The sequence below is a fragment of the Carassius auratus genome, chromosome 27, assembly GCF_003368295.1.
Source record: "Carassius auratus strain Wakin chromosome 27, ASM336829v1, whole genome shotgun sequence".
Lineage (NCBI taxonomy): Eukaryota > Metazoa > Chordata > Actinopteri > Cypriniformes > Cyprinidae > Carassius > Carassius auratus.
Genome location: NC_039269.1, coordinates 29,040,550 through 29,057,376, shown reverse-complemented (window position 1 = coordinate 29,057,376; position 16,827 = coordinate 29,040,550). Strand labels below are relative to the sequence as shown.

General features: G+C 37.0%; 1 protein-coding gene across 6 annotated transcripts; it reads right to left on the bottom strand.

The window, feature by feature from the left end:
- Window positions 1-3,454: 3,454 nt before the first annotated feature.
- On the bottom strand, window positions 3,455-16,234 carry LOC113046149 (NACHT, LRR and PYD domains-containing protein 12-like). 6 transcript variants are annotated; one of them, XM_026207054.1, is made up of 8 exons: window positions 15,974-16,234; window positions 14,370-14,487; window positions 8,483-10,369; window positions 7,785-7,958; window positions 5,811-5,984; window positions 5,012-5,185; window positions 4,475-4,521; window positions 3,455-4,396 (listed from the first exon to the last, which is right to left on the bottom strand). In XM_026207054.1, the coding sequence occupies exons 2-8, from the start codon at window positions 14,483-14,485 to the stop codon at window positions 3,846-3,848; spliced, it is 3,123 nt and encodes a 1,040-aa protein (XP_026062839.1). In that variant the 5' UTR covers window positions 14,486-14,487; window positions 15,974-16,234; the 3' UTR covers window positions 3,455-3,845. The 6 variants fall into 6 exon arrangements, with proteins under 6 accessions (XP_026062839.1, XP_026062840.1, XP_026062842.1 ...); XM_026207055.1 differs by lacking the exon at window positions 14,370-14,487 and having other exon boundaries at window positions 8,483-10,541; XM_026207057.1 differs by lacking the exon at window positions 14,370-14,487.
- Between the last annotated feature and the right edge of the window lie 593 nt (window positions 16,235-16,827).

The window sequence follows — 16,827 nt, the reverse complement described above, 5'->3', positions numbered from 1 at the left end:
AAAAAAAATAATAAGTGTGAAAACAGTAGTCATCTGACAACTTTGAAAATCAATCAATCAATCAATCACCTTTATTTATATAGTGCTTTAACAAAATACATTGCGTCAAAGCACTGAACAACATTCATTTGGAAAACAGTGTGTCAATAATGCAAAATGATAGTTAAAGGCAGTTCATCATTGAATTCAGTGATGTCATCTCTGTTCAGTTAAATAGTGTCTGTGCATTTATCAATCAAGCAGTTCTCCTCTGACCAGACGAAACCAGTAGTTCAATTCCAGGCTGCAGCAAAGTCAGATTGTGCAGAAGAATCATCTGTTTCCTGTGGTCTTGTCCTGGTGCTCCTCTGAGACAAGGTCTTTACAGGGGATCTGTATCTGGGCTCTAGTTGTCCTGGTCTCCGCTGTCTTTCAGGGATGTAGAGGTCCTTTCTAGGTGCTGATCCACCATCTGGTCTGGATACGTACTGGATCCGGGTGACTGCAGTGACCCTCTGATCTGGGCACAGACTGGATCTGGTGGCCACGGTGACCTCAGAATAAGAGAGAAACAGACAAATATTAGCGTAGATGCCATTCTTCTAATGATGTAGCAAGTATAAAGGGTGTTGTGGGAAGTGTTTCCGGTTCCGGTTTACCTAATTAATGCAGCCTAAAAAATCCTTTAACGGATTTGGATATTAAAAGCATATAAGTATGTTATGTGTAAGCCAGGTTAAAGAGATTGGTCTTTAATCTAGAGTTAAACTGCAAGGTTGTGTCTGCCTCCCGAACAATGTTAGATAGGTTATTCCAGAGTTTAGGCACCAAATAGGAAAAGGATCTGCCGCCCGCAGTTGATTTTGATATTCTAGGTATTATTGGATAATTGCATTTTGGACTAGCTGTAGTTTGTTTACCAAGCGTGCAGAACAACCACCCAATAAAGCATTACAATAGTCTAACCTTGAGGTCATAAATGCATGGATTAACATTTCTGCATTTGACATTGAGAGCATAGGCCGTAATTTAGATATATTTTTGAGATGGAAAAATGCAGTTTTACAAATGCTAGAAACGTGGCTTTCTAAGGAAAGATTGCGATCAAGTAGCACACCTAGGTTCCTAACTGATGACGAAGAATTGACAGAGCAGCCATCAAGTCTTAGACAGTGTTCTAGGTTATTACAAGCAGAGTTTTTAGGCCCTATAATTAACACCTCTGTTTTTTCTGAATTTAGCAGTAAGAAATTACTCGTCATCCAATTTTTTTATAACGACTATGCATTCCATTAGTTTTTCAAATTGGTGTGTTTCACAAAATCATGCATTGTGGAATTGGCATAAGAGACAGATACACTTTTTTTATACCAGTGGGTCCCCAGGACTAGAGTTGAAAACCACTGGTGTAAAGCACAATGGTACTGGACTCTGGAGCAGTAGAAACCAGTTTTGTGCAAAGAAAAATCTGGCTTCTCTGATATATATGTTCCTAATAATCCTTTAGGTCAGTGTACTTTATGCAGACACTTCCATTCAAATTCCTGTTATTTTGATATTCTTATACATACTTTTTTATACTGACACCTCCTAAAGGGGATAAAATAGGCTACTTTAGTATGCAATTGAACAAGTTCATTTAAAACATGCCGACACATTATTTTCCATGTATGTGACCTATATTAATTCTATTTAGTTTAATTATATTTTCATTTTTAATTTATGTGACCTATATAACTTCATTAATCATGTGTAACAGTATTATAACTGTTATAATTGTTTTCAAAGTGCTTGACAAGAAAACAATAGAAACAGCAATTAGTAAAATTAGAATAATAATTAAAAAAGTAAAATAGATAGACCCATTAAGATAAAATTGAATAAAAAAAAATCTAAATATGAATAGAAATAAATAAATGCACTGGGGAGGGTACTGCAAAGAGACACAGAAGCCGCATTTAAAGTGGCATTAGATGTACTTGCACACTGTTTGAATCATTTGATTTGTTCAAAAAGACTAATTTATGAATGGGTTATTAAATAATTTAATGGACCAATTTGTTCAAAACAGTGAGTCAGTGAGGAATAAATATCTTGAAGGTGCATAAAACCTTTGCTGTGGATTTATTTGTAGGTCACTTAACATGAACTTTTTGTCTATTATACAAAGAAAAAAAATACCAACATCAGATTTGCAGTGCCCACATTCAGGAAAACAGAATTGTTGTGCAATTGATATTGCTTAACTATGTTTACACAATAGGGGTGTAACGATACGCGTATTCGTATTGAACCGTTCGGTACGACGCTTTCGGTTCGGTACGCGGTACGCATTATGTATACCGAACGGTTCGTTGGAGTAATTAATTATATTTGAAAAAAAAAAAAGAGAGAGAAAGAAATATAATGATATGCGTTCAACAAGGTAGCCCAATAACCCAAACAACGTAACAGGCAACGCCCCTGACACTCCCGAAGAAGAAAAAAACACCATCTTATATGTTTATGTTAGGCTACTCAGCAGGCGCTCGCTCACTCAGTACGCGCTGAAGGCTCGTTGCAAAATAGCCAATGCGTTTAACAGACTAGAAATGAGAAGATCCTCCAATAACCAACAGGTCTGGTGTTTGGGTGCACTTTGGATTCCCTTTAAGCTATAATGGTGATGGCAAGAGAGTGGTGGATAAAAAAACAACGGTATGTCGCATCTGCAACATGACAGGGTACACCAGCGGGATTACAAAAAAAAAACAAAAAAAAAAACAGCGGGAATATCTGGGATATATGCGTCAGTACTATCTGGGAAAAGACGAAAAAAAGGAGAAACATGCACGCAGCAAACTATCCCTGCAGCATTTAGACACTATAGTTTACAGGGAATCCAACCCAAACACCAGACCTGTTGGTTATTTTAGGATCTTATATTTCTGGTCTGTTAAATGCATTAGACATTTTGCAACGAGCCTTCAGCGCGTGCTGAGTGTGCGAGCGCCTTAGGGGCCGTTCACATATCGTGCCTAAAAACGCATGGAAAACGCTAAGCGCGTCTTTCTCCTCCTTTCCAAAGCGCTCGGGCAGAAGCGCTCATGAGGCGTCTGTCTTTGCTAAGCAACAATGACGTGCTCTCTCCATGAGACGCGGAAATTTCAGCGAAGGATAAATGGATTTGCAGCTCTAAAAATCGCTTGCAGTAGCTCTGCTACTGAATTTATTTCAAAATTGCAATCCATATACAACTATGATCAGCTGTTCCTTAATCTTGGCTGAGCTCTCAACGTTGTTACGGGAAAGGATGAAGCTGATTGGTTGGTTCTTGTCACATGACCCGCGGTGCGCTTGCAGCATTCTGAAAAGTTGAGATGTTTTTACATTTTGCTGTATCTAAAACGTATCGAACCGAACCGAACCGAACCGTGACATCAGTGTATCGTATCGAACCGAACCGTGAATTTTGTGAACCGTTACACCCCTATTACACAAATATATACACATAGATATACAAACAAGAACTCATAAAGGTGGCATTTTTTACAACCATATCTTGAATTTTTAAGGCAAAATAACGGAATCCCACATTCATTTCTGACATACTTTTCTTGTAAAGTGACAAAGATGATTTACTGTCAGTTTTTCAGTGGCTGCCTGTTAATTCCTTCAGAAAACAGCATGTACAACACTTACGTTTTCAGAGATTATGTACAAAACTGTGGAAAGTAACATAATTTCTGTGCAATAATTAAACATTACATTTTCATTAAAACACTAAGACATCCCCAAGGGGTCTTGGAGTAAGAAAGTGTCTTCTTTAAATACCTTTTCTAAGAATGTTATAAATATGTTGTCAATACTTTTTTTCATACATATTTTTATGTTTGACATCCTTGTTGTACCTTGTGACACAGAGACACTGATGAGTCATAATAAACCCCGAACCCAGCATAGACGGGTTCAGTAAACGTGGTGTTGAATGTGTGTATGTGTGTGAGTGTGTGTGTGTCAGAGACGCTGTAGAAGGACAGAGTACCAGCAGACCAGTCCAGATACACTCCTACTCTATTAGATGAAAATGAAGGGGCAGGTATATCAGTGCTGTTATTATTGTGACAGGCAATAAAACGTTTATAAAAGCCACTCAGATTCCAAGACTTTTGATTGAATCCAAACATACAGTCACTTCCTCCTTTCCTGCTGATTCCTTTATATGACACTGATATTTCTGTCCCCGTCCCAATCCATTCTGCCTCCCAGTAACAGCGTCCACTCAGACTCTCTCCACAAAGAACCTGAAGACATTCAAATCTCTCTGGATGATCAGGATATGATTGATGGTCTTTCACGTGCTTTGCCATCTTCTTGTCCTCAGATATGATGACTTGAGTGTGTGCTGTGTTTGGGTCAAGTGTGAGATCACAGGCATCTGAACACACAAAAAAAGAGATGAGAAGTACATACAAAACAACAATCACTAACTGTGTATGTGAGTGTTTAGACGTACACTTCCATAGTCCTGCTGTAATCCTGAACGCTGCTCCATGGTCCACACTATGAACACACACACACAAATACAAAAGCATGATCTTAAAAAAAGCATGATTTTATTTTATTTTCATGTCAAATGCAGCCATAGATTGTTCTAATTAACCCACATTTTCTAGCAATTTTGTTCATAATGCTTTATCTGCAAAATAAATGTTTTTAAGAGTAAATACTTTCACTTAAAATGTAAGAGCTCTGCTTTACCTGAATAATCAGCAAGACAGAAACTTTGACATAACATTTTGTCAGCTTTCTGTGTGCACTCTGTGTCAGTCTACATGTGAGTACTTTTTTTTTGTGGCTTATTGCATTTAATATGTTTCATCTGAGCCACTTCACTAGATGCCTAATTGCACAAGACCTGATTCCTGTTTCTCCTGAGACCTGAAGTCTTAAAAAAGAAGTATTCACTTCGTACACTGTATTACACAAGCATGTTCAATCTCTACATCACACACGTGACACACAGCGTGACATCTGTTCATGCCTCACATACTTGAGTGTCTGCAGTAAGCAGTTTGGATCGTTCAGTTTGTCACGGAGTCGCTGGACTCCTGATTGTCCTGGGTGATTGTAGCTCAGATCCAACTCTCTCAGGTGTGAGGGGTTTGAACTCAGAGCTGAAGACACAAAACCACAGCCTTCCTCTGTCACCATACAGCCAGACAACCTACACACACACACACACACATCAAAACTCAGATAATCTACAAACAACTGGGCTGGATCTAGACATAGTGAGGTTTAAACCTCTGAGGTCTAAGGGTATTTTTTGGGCCTGGAGAATTGTTGTCATGCCCTGACATTTGTGCTTTTTTCAGTTTATAAACATCTAAATGGCTAAACGTCTAATCTCACTGTAATCAGTACAAGCTGGGCTATAATGGTATGTGAGCAGCATGTATGTAAATGATTGTGTTTGAGAAAAAAATGTTTATGAGTAGGATTCAACTATCATGAATATCACTGTGATTTACACCTGAGAAGACAAATGATTACCTTATGCCCATTATCATAACAAACCCACAGCATCATATATTACAGATTTTTTTTTCTTTAACAGGCTGTGTACACATTTACCTTGGCCTTTGAGCTTAACTTAACTTGAACTTTTACTTAAGTTTTTTAAAAGCTAATTCATGTGAATTTCAATAGTTAGTAGCATTTAACACATTACAATTCTAAAAAAGCACTTGCATTATGCCTATTAAATGCAACACAACTACACAGTAATATGTACTTTCCCAGCCCAGCAGTCTGCACCCTAATCTATGCAGAATACTCTTTTTACACACCTCAGTATCTGCAGATGACAGTTTGGACTCTTTAGTCCATCAGAGAGCAGCTTCACTCCTAAATCCAGCAGGTCATTGTTACTCAAGTCCAGTTCTCTCAGGGCACAGTTAGATGATTGTAGATCTGATGACACAATTTCACAGGACTGACCAGTGAGATTGCAGCTGGGTAATCTGAACAGAACAGTGGGGGGGGGGTTAAATAATCTTCAGGTTAAATAATCTTCTAAAATGTTAACTTTCACATGTTGTTTATATATTAAATTTGTTCACCACCCCCTTCTCATTAAGCAATGCACATCTGTTAAAGTTCACTTCATTTTAAACACAACACAAAACATTAATCAGAGAGGAGTCATACACCAATTGAGTTGGTTTTACACAAATCAATTATGATTTTTTTTCCCACTGGTATCTGAAAATCTTGTATGCATGTAAACGGTGATACTATAAGATAAGATATTTTGTCATCCAATTTAACTCACCTTTAAGATAACCCATTCCAAATAAATTTTGCATACTCAAATAATGCAGTTTAAGTCAAAGATATCAAGCACCCGTATAGCAAACTGAGCTAGTAGAGCTCAGTAGTGTGGCTAAAATAGTGCCCGTTTTAATCAAATGCGGTGCACAACTACTAAGCTTTCCTGACATATTTATTCCCACTTTAAGTATTGTTACCAAAATGTGGGTTGGCGCACCTATGGAACACAGAAGGATAATCACTGGAATGCGAACAACAGGGAACACTGCATTCTGACATTTTTTTGTTGTAATCATTCTCCATGGTCACACAGCTAGTTATTACTAGGGCCAGGACTCGATTAAAAAAAATAATCTAATTAATTAGAGGCTTTGTAATTAATTAATCGAAATGAATCGCATTTTAATCGAATATAAATATTTGACCTGAGAACAGTGAGAAGTAACTTTTTTTTCACATGGATTTATAGTATACCATTGAATAATGACTGAATACATAAGCTTAAGCAACAAAGTATTGTTTATTTTTGTTCAACCAAGTCTAGCAGACCAGTGCAATATTTGCCATGAAGTGTAGCAATAGCATATTTAGAAACAATTTAGAAATAGCACATTTCAGAAATTCAGGAAGCTTATAGGTGCTGGAACCTTCTGTAAAGTGTTTTTTTAAAGTAAAACACAATACTGTCAAGTACATTCAGAACATTGGAAACCCTGACTATTAGAAAACATCTCTCTGTTGCTTCAGAGGCCATAACATACTAAGTCCAACTCTCAATAACCTTAAACAATAAAGAGTTCAACATAAACTGTTGCACCAACAAAATAATACATAGTTCAACAGAAAGTGTAAAGTCCATGCTAGCTGCTATATGTTTTGCGTTTAGGTGATACTTGAGGCTCGACGTGCTGCTGCGGTGATATGCGAACGCTAGTTGGTGCTCCAGTATAATCGGTACGCCGAAACTCATCCAGTGAGAAACGTTCCGCGGTGCAAAAATAAGTTATTAAAAATGCGGGAATTTTTTTTGGGTAATTAATTAATCTTAATGCGTTATTTTTTGTGTAATTAATTAATCTCAATTAACGCTATAAAGTCCAGGCCCTAGTTATTACCTATAAATAGTATGTGTGAGAATTAACCTGTGCTAGTCTAATGCTTCAAAAATAAATTAACATTCTGCACGTATTTGTATGACAAATTGATTATTTTATCTGAACATTTATAACTGATTATGTACTGTATAAAAAAGAATAAAAAATAAAAATGGCACTTCATACAAAAAAAAGTATTATAACCTGGTATAAATTGTTAAGACTATTTATTACTTTTTAATTTTTTTTAAATTTTTTTTTTTTTTTTTTTTGGAAAGTGTTGGCCCAATTTCAATACCAAATCTAAATATAAATGTACAATTATTTAATACATGCCAGTGTTGAGATAACAGCTTTTAAACAATAATTAATAAATCCCTAAACACTTATAAATACCTTAGTATCTGCAGCTGACAGTTTGGACTCTTTAATCCATCAAATAGCAGCTTCACTCCTGAATCCTGTAGGTCATTATTAGTCAGGTCCAGCTCTCTCAGTGCAGTGTTTGAGAACTGAAGAGCTGATGATAAACTCTCACAGTTCTGAGCAGTGACTCTACAGTCAGCAAATCTAAGGGGGAAAGTATGCAAATATAATATCAGTTTTTTTAACACTAATTATTTCAAGCAAGTATTAGAGGTTTAATTTACCCAAAAATCAAGATGGCATTACCATTCTGCATGTAGGGGTGTGCAATATAACAATATTAGATGCGAGTATTAGATCTATTAGCTTCAGTCTAGTTGCTTCTTTTTGATTATTATTATTTTTATCTTTATCCTGGCTACATTCACGTGACAGTTCAGTTTTTCATTTTTTAATCAAATGTATTATTTGCATGCATTATAAAGCCTTGTCAAACATTTGACAATGTTTTTGTTAAAACAAAAGATTGTTAAAACAAATGTTTTCATTCATATGCTATGGCATTTTGTATCTTAATTAGATTTGTGTTAGTAAAATTAATAGATCTGTGCAGTTTTAAAGTGATAGCAGTCTAATATAACCTATTGCAGCGCCATTAGCTTTAAACAACAAAATACATTGTTTTTTACTTTACAAAATCTCCCACTGTAATGCTATGATGTACTCACAGAGCTTTTGTGCAGTTGCTTGCAGCTGGTATCAGTCTTTTTCTACCCTCATCTGATGTGTTGTATCTCTTCAGATCAAACTCATCCAGTGCCTCCTCTGACATCTGAAGCATGTAGGCAATTGTTGAGCATTGAGCAGGAGAGAGCTTCTTCTCTGAGTGTTTGTTTGATTTCACAAACTCCTGAATCTCTCTGGACAGACTCTGATCTTTAACTTCCAGAAGGCAGAGGAACAGATTGATAGATCTTTCAGTGGAGAGTCCATGCCCATCTTTGATCTTCTCTTTAATGTACTGTGAAGTTCTCCTGATGCTCTCTGAGCTGTTCTCTGTGTGTGTCAGTAGATCCTGTAAGAGTCTCTGATTCGACTGCAGTGAGATGCCCAGCAGGAACCGCAGGAACAGATCCAGATGTCCATTCTCACTCCCAATGGCTTTATCTATTGCTCCTTTATGCAGATAATGCATTGAATCAAAAACCTTAAGGGTCTCCATTGTACAGCTTAAGTAGCAGTAAAACACATGAAAAGCAGCAAGAAACTCCTGAATGCTCAGATGAATGAAGCTGTACACTTTCCTCTGATGAATAATAGATTCCTGCTTAAAGATCTCAGTGCAAATCCCAGAATACACCGAGGCGTCAGTGACGTCCATGCCACATTCTCTCAGGTCCTCCTCATAGAACATCACATTGCTCTTCATCAGCTGTTTGAAAGCCACTTCAGCAAGTTTCACAATCACTTCTCTGTTGGATTGCAGGAGTTTCTCTGGATCTCTGTCTTCATATTTCTGGTTTCTCGTGTTGATCTGATTCAACAGGAAGTGGATGTACATTTCAGTCAGAGTTTGAGGGATTTCTGCACTCAGATCTTCTTCCAGGAGCTTCTGAAGCACAGTGGATGAGATCCAGCAGAAGACGGGGATGTGGCACATGATATGGAGGCTTCTTGCTTTTCTAATGTGTGAAATGATCCTGTTGGCTTGATGCTGGTCAGTGATTCTCTTTCTGAAATATTCTTCCTTTTGATACTCATTGAATCCCTGAATTTCTGTCAGACGGCTGATGTATTTGGAGGGGATCTGATTGGCTGCTGCTGGTCTGGAGGTGATCCAGATGAAAGCAGAAGGAAGCAGCTCTCCTTTTATGAGCTTTGACATCAACACACCCACTGATGAAGTCTCAGTCACATCACAAACTTTCTGAGCGTCTGAAAACATCAGTGTGATTCTGCTTTCATCCAAACCATCAAAGATGAACACAACTTTACACTCCTCGTAAGTCTTTGAGTCCAAATCTTGAAGTTCAGGATAAAAGTCCAGCAGAAGTCTATGAAGACTATATTGATGATCTTGAATCAAGTTCAGCTCTCGAAATGGAAGCAAAAACATGAAATCTACATCCTGATTGGCTTTTCCCTCGGCCCAGTCCAGAATGAACTTTTGCACAGAGATGGTTTTTCCGATTCCAGCGATGCCTTTAGTTATAACAGTCTTGATTTGGTCTTTCTCCTCACATCCTGGTTCAGATGAGGCTTTAAAGATGTCATTGCAGTAGATGGAAGTATCTTGTGCAAGTTGTGTTCTGGCTGTTTTCTCCATCTGTAAAACCTCATGTTCTTCATTCACTCCATCACTCTCACCTTCTATGATATAAAGCTGTGTGTAGATCCTGTTGAGGAGGGTTTCATTCTCTTGGAGTTTCATTCCCTCAAATAATCTCTCGTACTTGTTCTTCATTCTGGCTTTGTGCTTGTTTCTGATTCTCTGAAGTTTATCATCTACTGCATTCTGCAGGTCTCCAGTCTTCTCCTGTAGGGCTGCTTGTATGTTAGAGTCAGCAGAACTGGAAGCTTCCATGACTGTTTTTAAAACAGAATGTGTTCTGGATCTGTTTTTGCAATGAGGACAAATCAAAGTAATTTGCTCGTCTCAACTTCTCCCAATAACAGATAATAAGTCTGCAGAAACTGTGTCCACAGGTTATATAGATTGGATCTCTCAGAACCTCCCTAAATGCCACACATTTGGACTCCACACAGATCTGACAATCCCTCTCACAGCTCCTCAAAATAGAAAATCAAAGTTTTAAAACAGCATAATAATTATTTGCACAAAATAATTAACATCAGCCTATGTTTGCATTGGTAATTAGGACTACAATGTTGCCCTGTGATTTCTATAAATTGCAAAACAGATAGAATCCCAGAATCCCAGTGATTAAATTTGAAAAAAAAATCACAACATGAACTTGAGTCTGTGATTATAAAACTAAAAGAATACTTGAATGAACAATGACCAATACAGTATTTCACTTAAGCATACAAAATTATTTAAGAGATGCTGCACAGACACAGGAAATTCACACACAAATGCTGTGTCTGTTGCTAACACAGACAATCATACAAAAAATATCAAAAATATCTTAATTTGTGTTCCGAAGAAGAACAGAGGTCTTACGGGTTTGGAACGACGTGAGGGTGAGTAATTAATGACAGAATTTTTTTCAGGGGTGAACTATTCCTTTAACTTAAAGGGTTAGTTCAGCCAAAAAGGAAAATTATGTAATTTATGACTCACCGTTATGTCGTTAAAAACCCGTAAGACCTCCATTTATTTTCTGAACACAGTATAAGATATTTTACATTTAGTCCGAGAGCCTTCTGTTCCTCCACTGACAGTGTGCGTACGGTATACTGTCCATGTCCAGAAAGGTAATAAAAAACATCTTCAAAGTAGTCCATGTGACATCAGAGTCTTAGAATTTTTTGAAGCATTGAAAATACATTTTGGTCCAAAAATAGCAAAATACTACGACTTTATTCAGCATTGTCTTCTCTTCCGTGTCTGTTGTGAGTGCGTTCACTGCAGTGTAGTAATATCCGGTTTGCGAACAAATCACTCGATGTAACCAGATCTTTTTGAACCAGTCCATCGAATCGAACTGAATCGTTTGAAACGTTTCGTGTCTCCAGTAAGCATTAATCCACAAATGACATAAGCTGCTAACTTTTTTAATGTGGCTGACACTCACTCGGAGTTAAAACAAACCAATATCCCGGAGTAATTCATGTACTCAAACAGTACACTGACTGAACTGCTGTGAAGAGAGAACTGAAGATGAACACCGAGCTGAGCCAGATAACGAACGAACGGGTGACTCGATCATTCTCGAGTCAAGATCCAGTTGCATCGCTTGTTGGATCACCAGTAGTGATGGGAAGTTTGGTTATTTTCCGCGAATTGGTTCTTTCGGACAGTTCGATTCAATAAACCGGTTGAAGAAAACGGTTCACCGGTTCTTGTAATGTGCTCAGTGTAATGACGTCAATGGCGATGAGTGCCCATGATTAAAGCCTTCTGTTTACCCGCGCCCATAACATTAGCACAGAATCAGTTCAGAATCAATCATCAAAAGAATCAGTTTGGTTCAGACATGCTTCACACAGTCTGCTTCACACTGAATCACATATGTGCAGTATCATCAGCTCCTCGGTTCACGAATCGGATGTGTCTGACAGAAACGGGTCTTGACTCGTGAACGAGTCATTATCTGGCTCGGCTCGGTGTTCTTCAGTTCTCTCTTCACAGCAGTTCAGTCAGTGTACTGTTTGAATAAATGAATTACTCCAGGATATTGGTTTGTTTTAACTCAGCTTATGTCATTTGTGGATTAATGCTTACTGGAGACGCAAACCGTTTCAAACGATTCAGTTCGATACGGTGAACTGGTTCAAGAAGATCTGGTTACATCAAGTGATTCGTTCGCGAACTGGATATTACTACACTGCAGTAAACTCATTCACAACAGATCCGGAAGAGAAGACAAGGATGAATAAAGTCTTAGTTTTTGCTATTTTTGGACCAAAATGTATTTTCGATGCTTAAAAAAAATTCTAACTGACCCTCTGATGTCACATGGACTACTTTGAAGATGTTTTTATTACATTTCTGGACATGGACAGTATACCGTACATACACTTTCAATGGAGGTACTGAGAGCTCTCGGACTAAATCTAAAATATCTAACTGTGTTCTGAAGATGAACAGAGGCCTTACAGGTTTGGAACAACATGAGGGTGAGTCATTTATTACATAATTTTAATTTTGGCTGAACTTACCCTTTAATGGTGTTTAAGTGAATGTGCATAGCACAATGTTAGCTGAAATATCTACCAAAAAAAAACTATATGTTGTTATACCATAATATGTTGGATGCCACAAGCTATAAATAAAGACTTTTGATGACATGAAACTGTTCAAAGTTCAGTCAAAAATGGGAAAATTCTTGGGGGTGGGGGGTGGGGTCTGCTTGTTATCTGTTGTTATGTCCCCACTATTGTCAAAATCAAACCCACACCCTTGATTTCTTGTTTTCTGTGGGTATACATGGAGTTTGGTAAGAAACAAACTGAAATTTAACATCTTATTAAATTAATATCCTGACTCTGCACTGCACTGACTGTGCACTACTGCACGTTTGCTGTTCATGGGGAAATAGGGTGTCCGAATCGCAAAATATAATACAAAGGTGGCACAGTGTCTTTTTTTGTTGCTGTACTAAACTTAGCAAGAAACACTGAAAGTAAAGCAATATAAACATACATCAAAGTAGGCTTTTGTGAAGCAAATCAAGGAGTGAATTACTCAATCATAGTTTTAAAACAGACATCTGTCTACATGATTTAAATTGAACACACAACGGCAGGTGTACAAATGCTTGGCACATCTGGTATTTTAACTTTTTTATGCAGATTTGAGCTGTTTTGTAAAATCGTAGTTTCACGGGATTCGTATAGTTCATAGAGTTTGTGGAACTCTTCATCCTTCAAGGGCAACGCCGTAGCACATGAGCTACTGAACAAACATACTGAATTAGAAATCTCATGCAAATGAAGCTGGATATGTGACAACAACATTCAAAAGTATCCGTTTTCAAATCTTGCAGCAGGTTAAAATTGTTGAGGTATACTATGTAATGAGTTCGTAACAGTATACCTCAAGTAATTATGCAAAAATTAGGCTTTATTAATCATAACTGTGGACCTGCAAATCATACTTTGTGTGAAAAAGAATAAAAGTTTTATTCAGAGTCAGAGTTTTATTGCCTCTAGTGTTCATTCCAACTGGAAAGTGCATCAATTCTTGTGTATACAGTTTAGGTACATTTAGTTTCACAGGAATTTAGAGGCATGTATTTCCATCAAGCCAATGTAAAATGCTGCCAAAATGCTAAATTGTCTTTTATCAGCTTCTTACATAAATGAGATTGTTGGAGTTATTAATAAACTTGATTTGATTTATTAATCTATAATAATTGAACAAAAAATGTAATGAAGCATAGGTGATGATAATCAGTAACTGTTAAGACTAACAAGAGACATGTTTGAGATGAGCTAAATCTGTGCAGATTACGCAAGATGCATGACATTTAGAAATGTGTCCAAAGGGCAGTCTGCCTTGCTCTAATGTCTCAATGACATATTCCAAAAATCTCTCGCAACAATAGTGAATCAGCTGAGTGAGCCCAGTTCCTTTCTCCCAACTGTACTGACTAATAAAATTCTTTAATTTTATACTTGATATCATGTGATTATGTGTATAATTATGAGTGAATATTCCCAAACACTACAGCAGTGCAATCGTGGTGAGAGATTTGTGATTGTTTTCATAATTCCAAAGAATTTTAAATACATGCTGTATTAAATACTTGTATTAATATGATTGCATTTTTAAATACTTGTATTAAATAATGCATCTTTTTCATGGAATTATATAGCAAGTAATTTGGGTGTCTTGTTAATAGGCTTGCTGCGGTAGTTGGTGTTACGGGTATTTGGCCATACATTAATATTTAGTGTTTCATATTTAGTATTCATGTTTTGTCTTACCTGGACTCAAAGGTCACCACTCCTTCACTGAATCGAGGAGGATAATCCATGGATTTGTTAGTTTCCACAGACACACAGCTGGCTACTGGATACGCTGCATTGTCTCTGTGCTCCATCTCTTCACAAAGAATAGTTTTAGATCAGCGGTTTTCAAGCAGAGGGCTGGGGGCCACAGTGTGGATTAATCTAATTACTTTTAAATAAATAAAGAGATACTCAGCTACTAATTTACTGTGATGTGTGTTGCATTAGTGCTGTCATATCAGGCTATGACTTGTCATAAAGCCTATATGCTTTCACACATTTATTATTTTATCTATTTGGGAGGAGTGAAATTTACAAATTAGGTTTCAACAACCAGATATAGTTTACTTGTCAAAATCCCTAATTCATTGTATTTATTTTATTTATTTTAGGAAAGAAATCCAACGATACATTCAAGCTATTTCATCTTCATCTTCAAATTAATTTCAAAGCTCTTAAGACAATAAACCTGTGCTACCCCTTTATTTTATTTGATTTCTAAAGTTAAAGTTTAAATTTTCTGCATTGTGTCTGTTTCTAAACTCTTTGTATATATATATATATACCTTGGTAATTAAAAAAAAAAAAGGAAAAAGAGAGTTTAAGCTCATTTGAGATGTGCCTTGCCTTGAAAGTAGGCGAGAGAAGGTGGCTGCAAAGGAGTCGAAAAATGCATTAAAGTTGGACTGTTCTCCCTTCTTGTAGTGGATTAGTCAATGGGATTTTCCATGATTCACGATCATGTGCTTTGTTGCTATAACAAACTGGATGTTATTTTAAGTTATATTGCTTTTATATCATATGATAATAAATATGATGGACAAAACACCCTAAGTACTTGTTATTGAATGTGAAAACAATCCCATTTTATAACTGGCATTATTCTTGCGGTGATCATCAGTGATTGGTTCTGCACAGATTTTGCTCTCTCATGGCACTTTGATGGCAAAATGTCACAGGAACGTGGCATTAGGGCCGTCTAAAGAAGGACAGAATATCTAACCAGCATGCAGTACTTCAGCTCCTTGGGCACTTTCATTCAACATCACCAGTGGCTGATAAATATTGCTCACAAAGCACATTTCTAATACAAAATATAAATAGTTGAAGTATAAAGAGTTGAATAGTTCTTTTTTTATCTTCTATTTAACACATTTGAGATTTAAAAGGTCTCAGAGAATTCATATTGTTGTTGTATAAATCAGCTCCAATATAGAACACCTAAAGCATACCTTTGAAAAGCAATATATACAGTGCAATCAATTAAATATCGTCGTGCTATAAGTGCGTGTTAAGTGCAGTATCTACATTATGTCCGGCTGACAGCGGCCTGTGCCAGTCAGTCACTATTGGAGATGTCACATTCCGCAGTTTTCAGTGGTACATGCCACAATCCACTGGGATATGCCACTGAAAACCGAATGTGCCACTATAAACATAGCTGAATATGGCAGCTAACAATCCATGCACATTATTACTTCTGGTCGAGCGAGTGATTTCTACATCGTCTTAAGAGACAATTTCACATAGTTACAGTTTTAGCATTTTAAACAATGTATACAGGAGAACAAGCATCTTACCTTCATAAAAGTAGGCTGCTCACCAAGAAAAACTCTCCAGAGACTGAAAGATCTACTTTCACTTTCGGTTTCGCGGTACATGTAGGTCTATTACAGAATGATTTAACAGCTAAATCAGGTACAATCTCTTTTAAGTGAAAAACTGTTGAAAACTGTTGAGATCAATTTTGAGATCAAAATGAGAATAAACTTTCAGGTTGATATAGATAACACACCCTACATCTGACGTGACCACGGAGCGGGTCAGGCTGGTGTTAAACTCTTTTCATTTCCTAAAACATTTGGTTCCACTGGGTGGTGCCTCATTAATATTAATTATATTTCCTAAATTGTGGGCGTGTCCTTGAAACAACGCGCAAACCAAGGTATGTTGCTTACTGATGCATGCTCATAACAACCTGAAGGTGGTGCTCAAAGGCTACATGGCACATTGGTTTGAATATTATTTATACCTGCATTAAGGAAATGATACTGTATAGAGAGCGGGAAATAATGGCAGGTCTGGATTTATTTATTTATTTATTTATTTTTTGCAACACTGATCACGACTTCCTAAGGGTCCATATAAGCCGATATGTGTATAATAATATGTAAACAGTGGCATTGTTTATATTTGAGATCAAATTATTGTATATTAAAAACAAGTAAATTTGATGAATACTGATTCTAAGATGGACATTTTATTATTGTACAAATGGGTTAAACTATCAAACCTACAACCAATACTCTCATTGACAACAACAGCTGTGAAGCTCTTCCCCCAGTTACAAGTGGGTTTTCTATAACCGTCTTAACTACTGTGATGTGGACATCGTGCACTAGATGAAAGCATTGGGGATTAAGATGACTGGCAG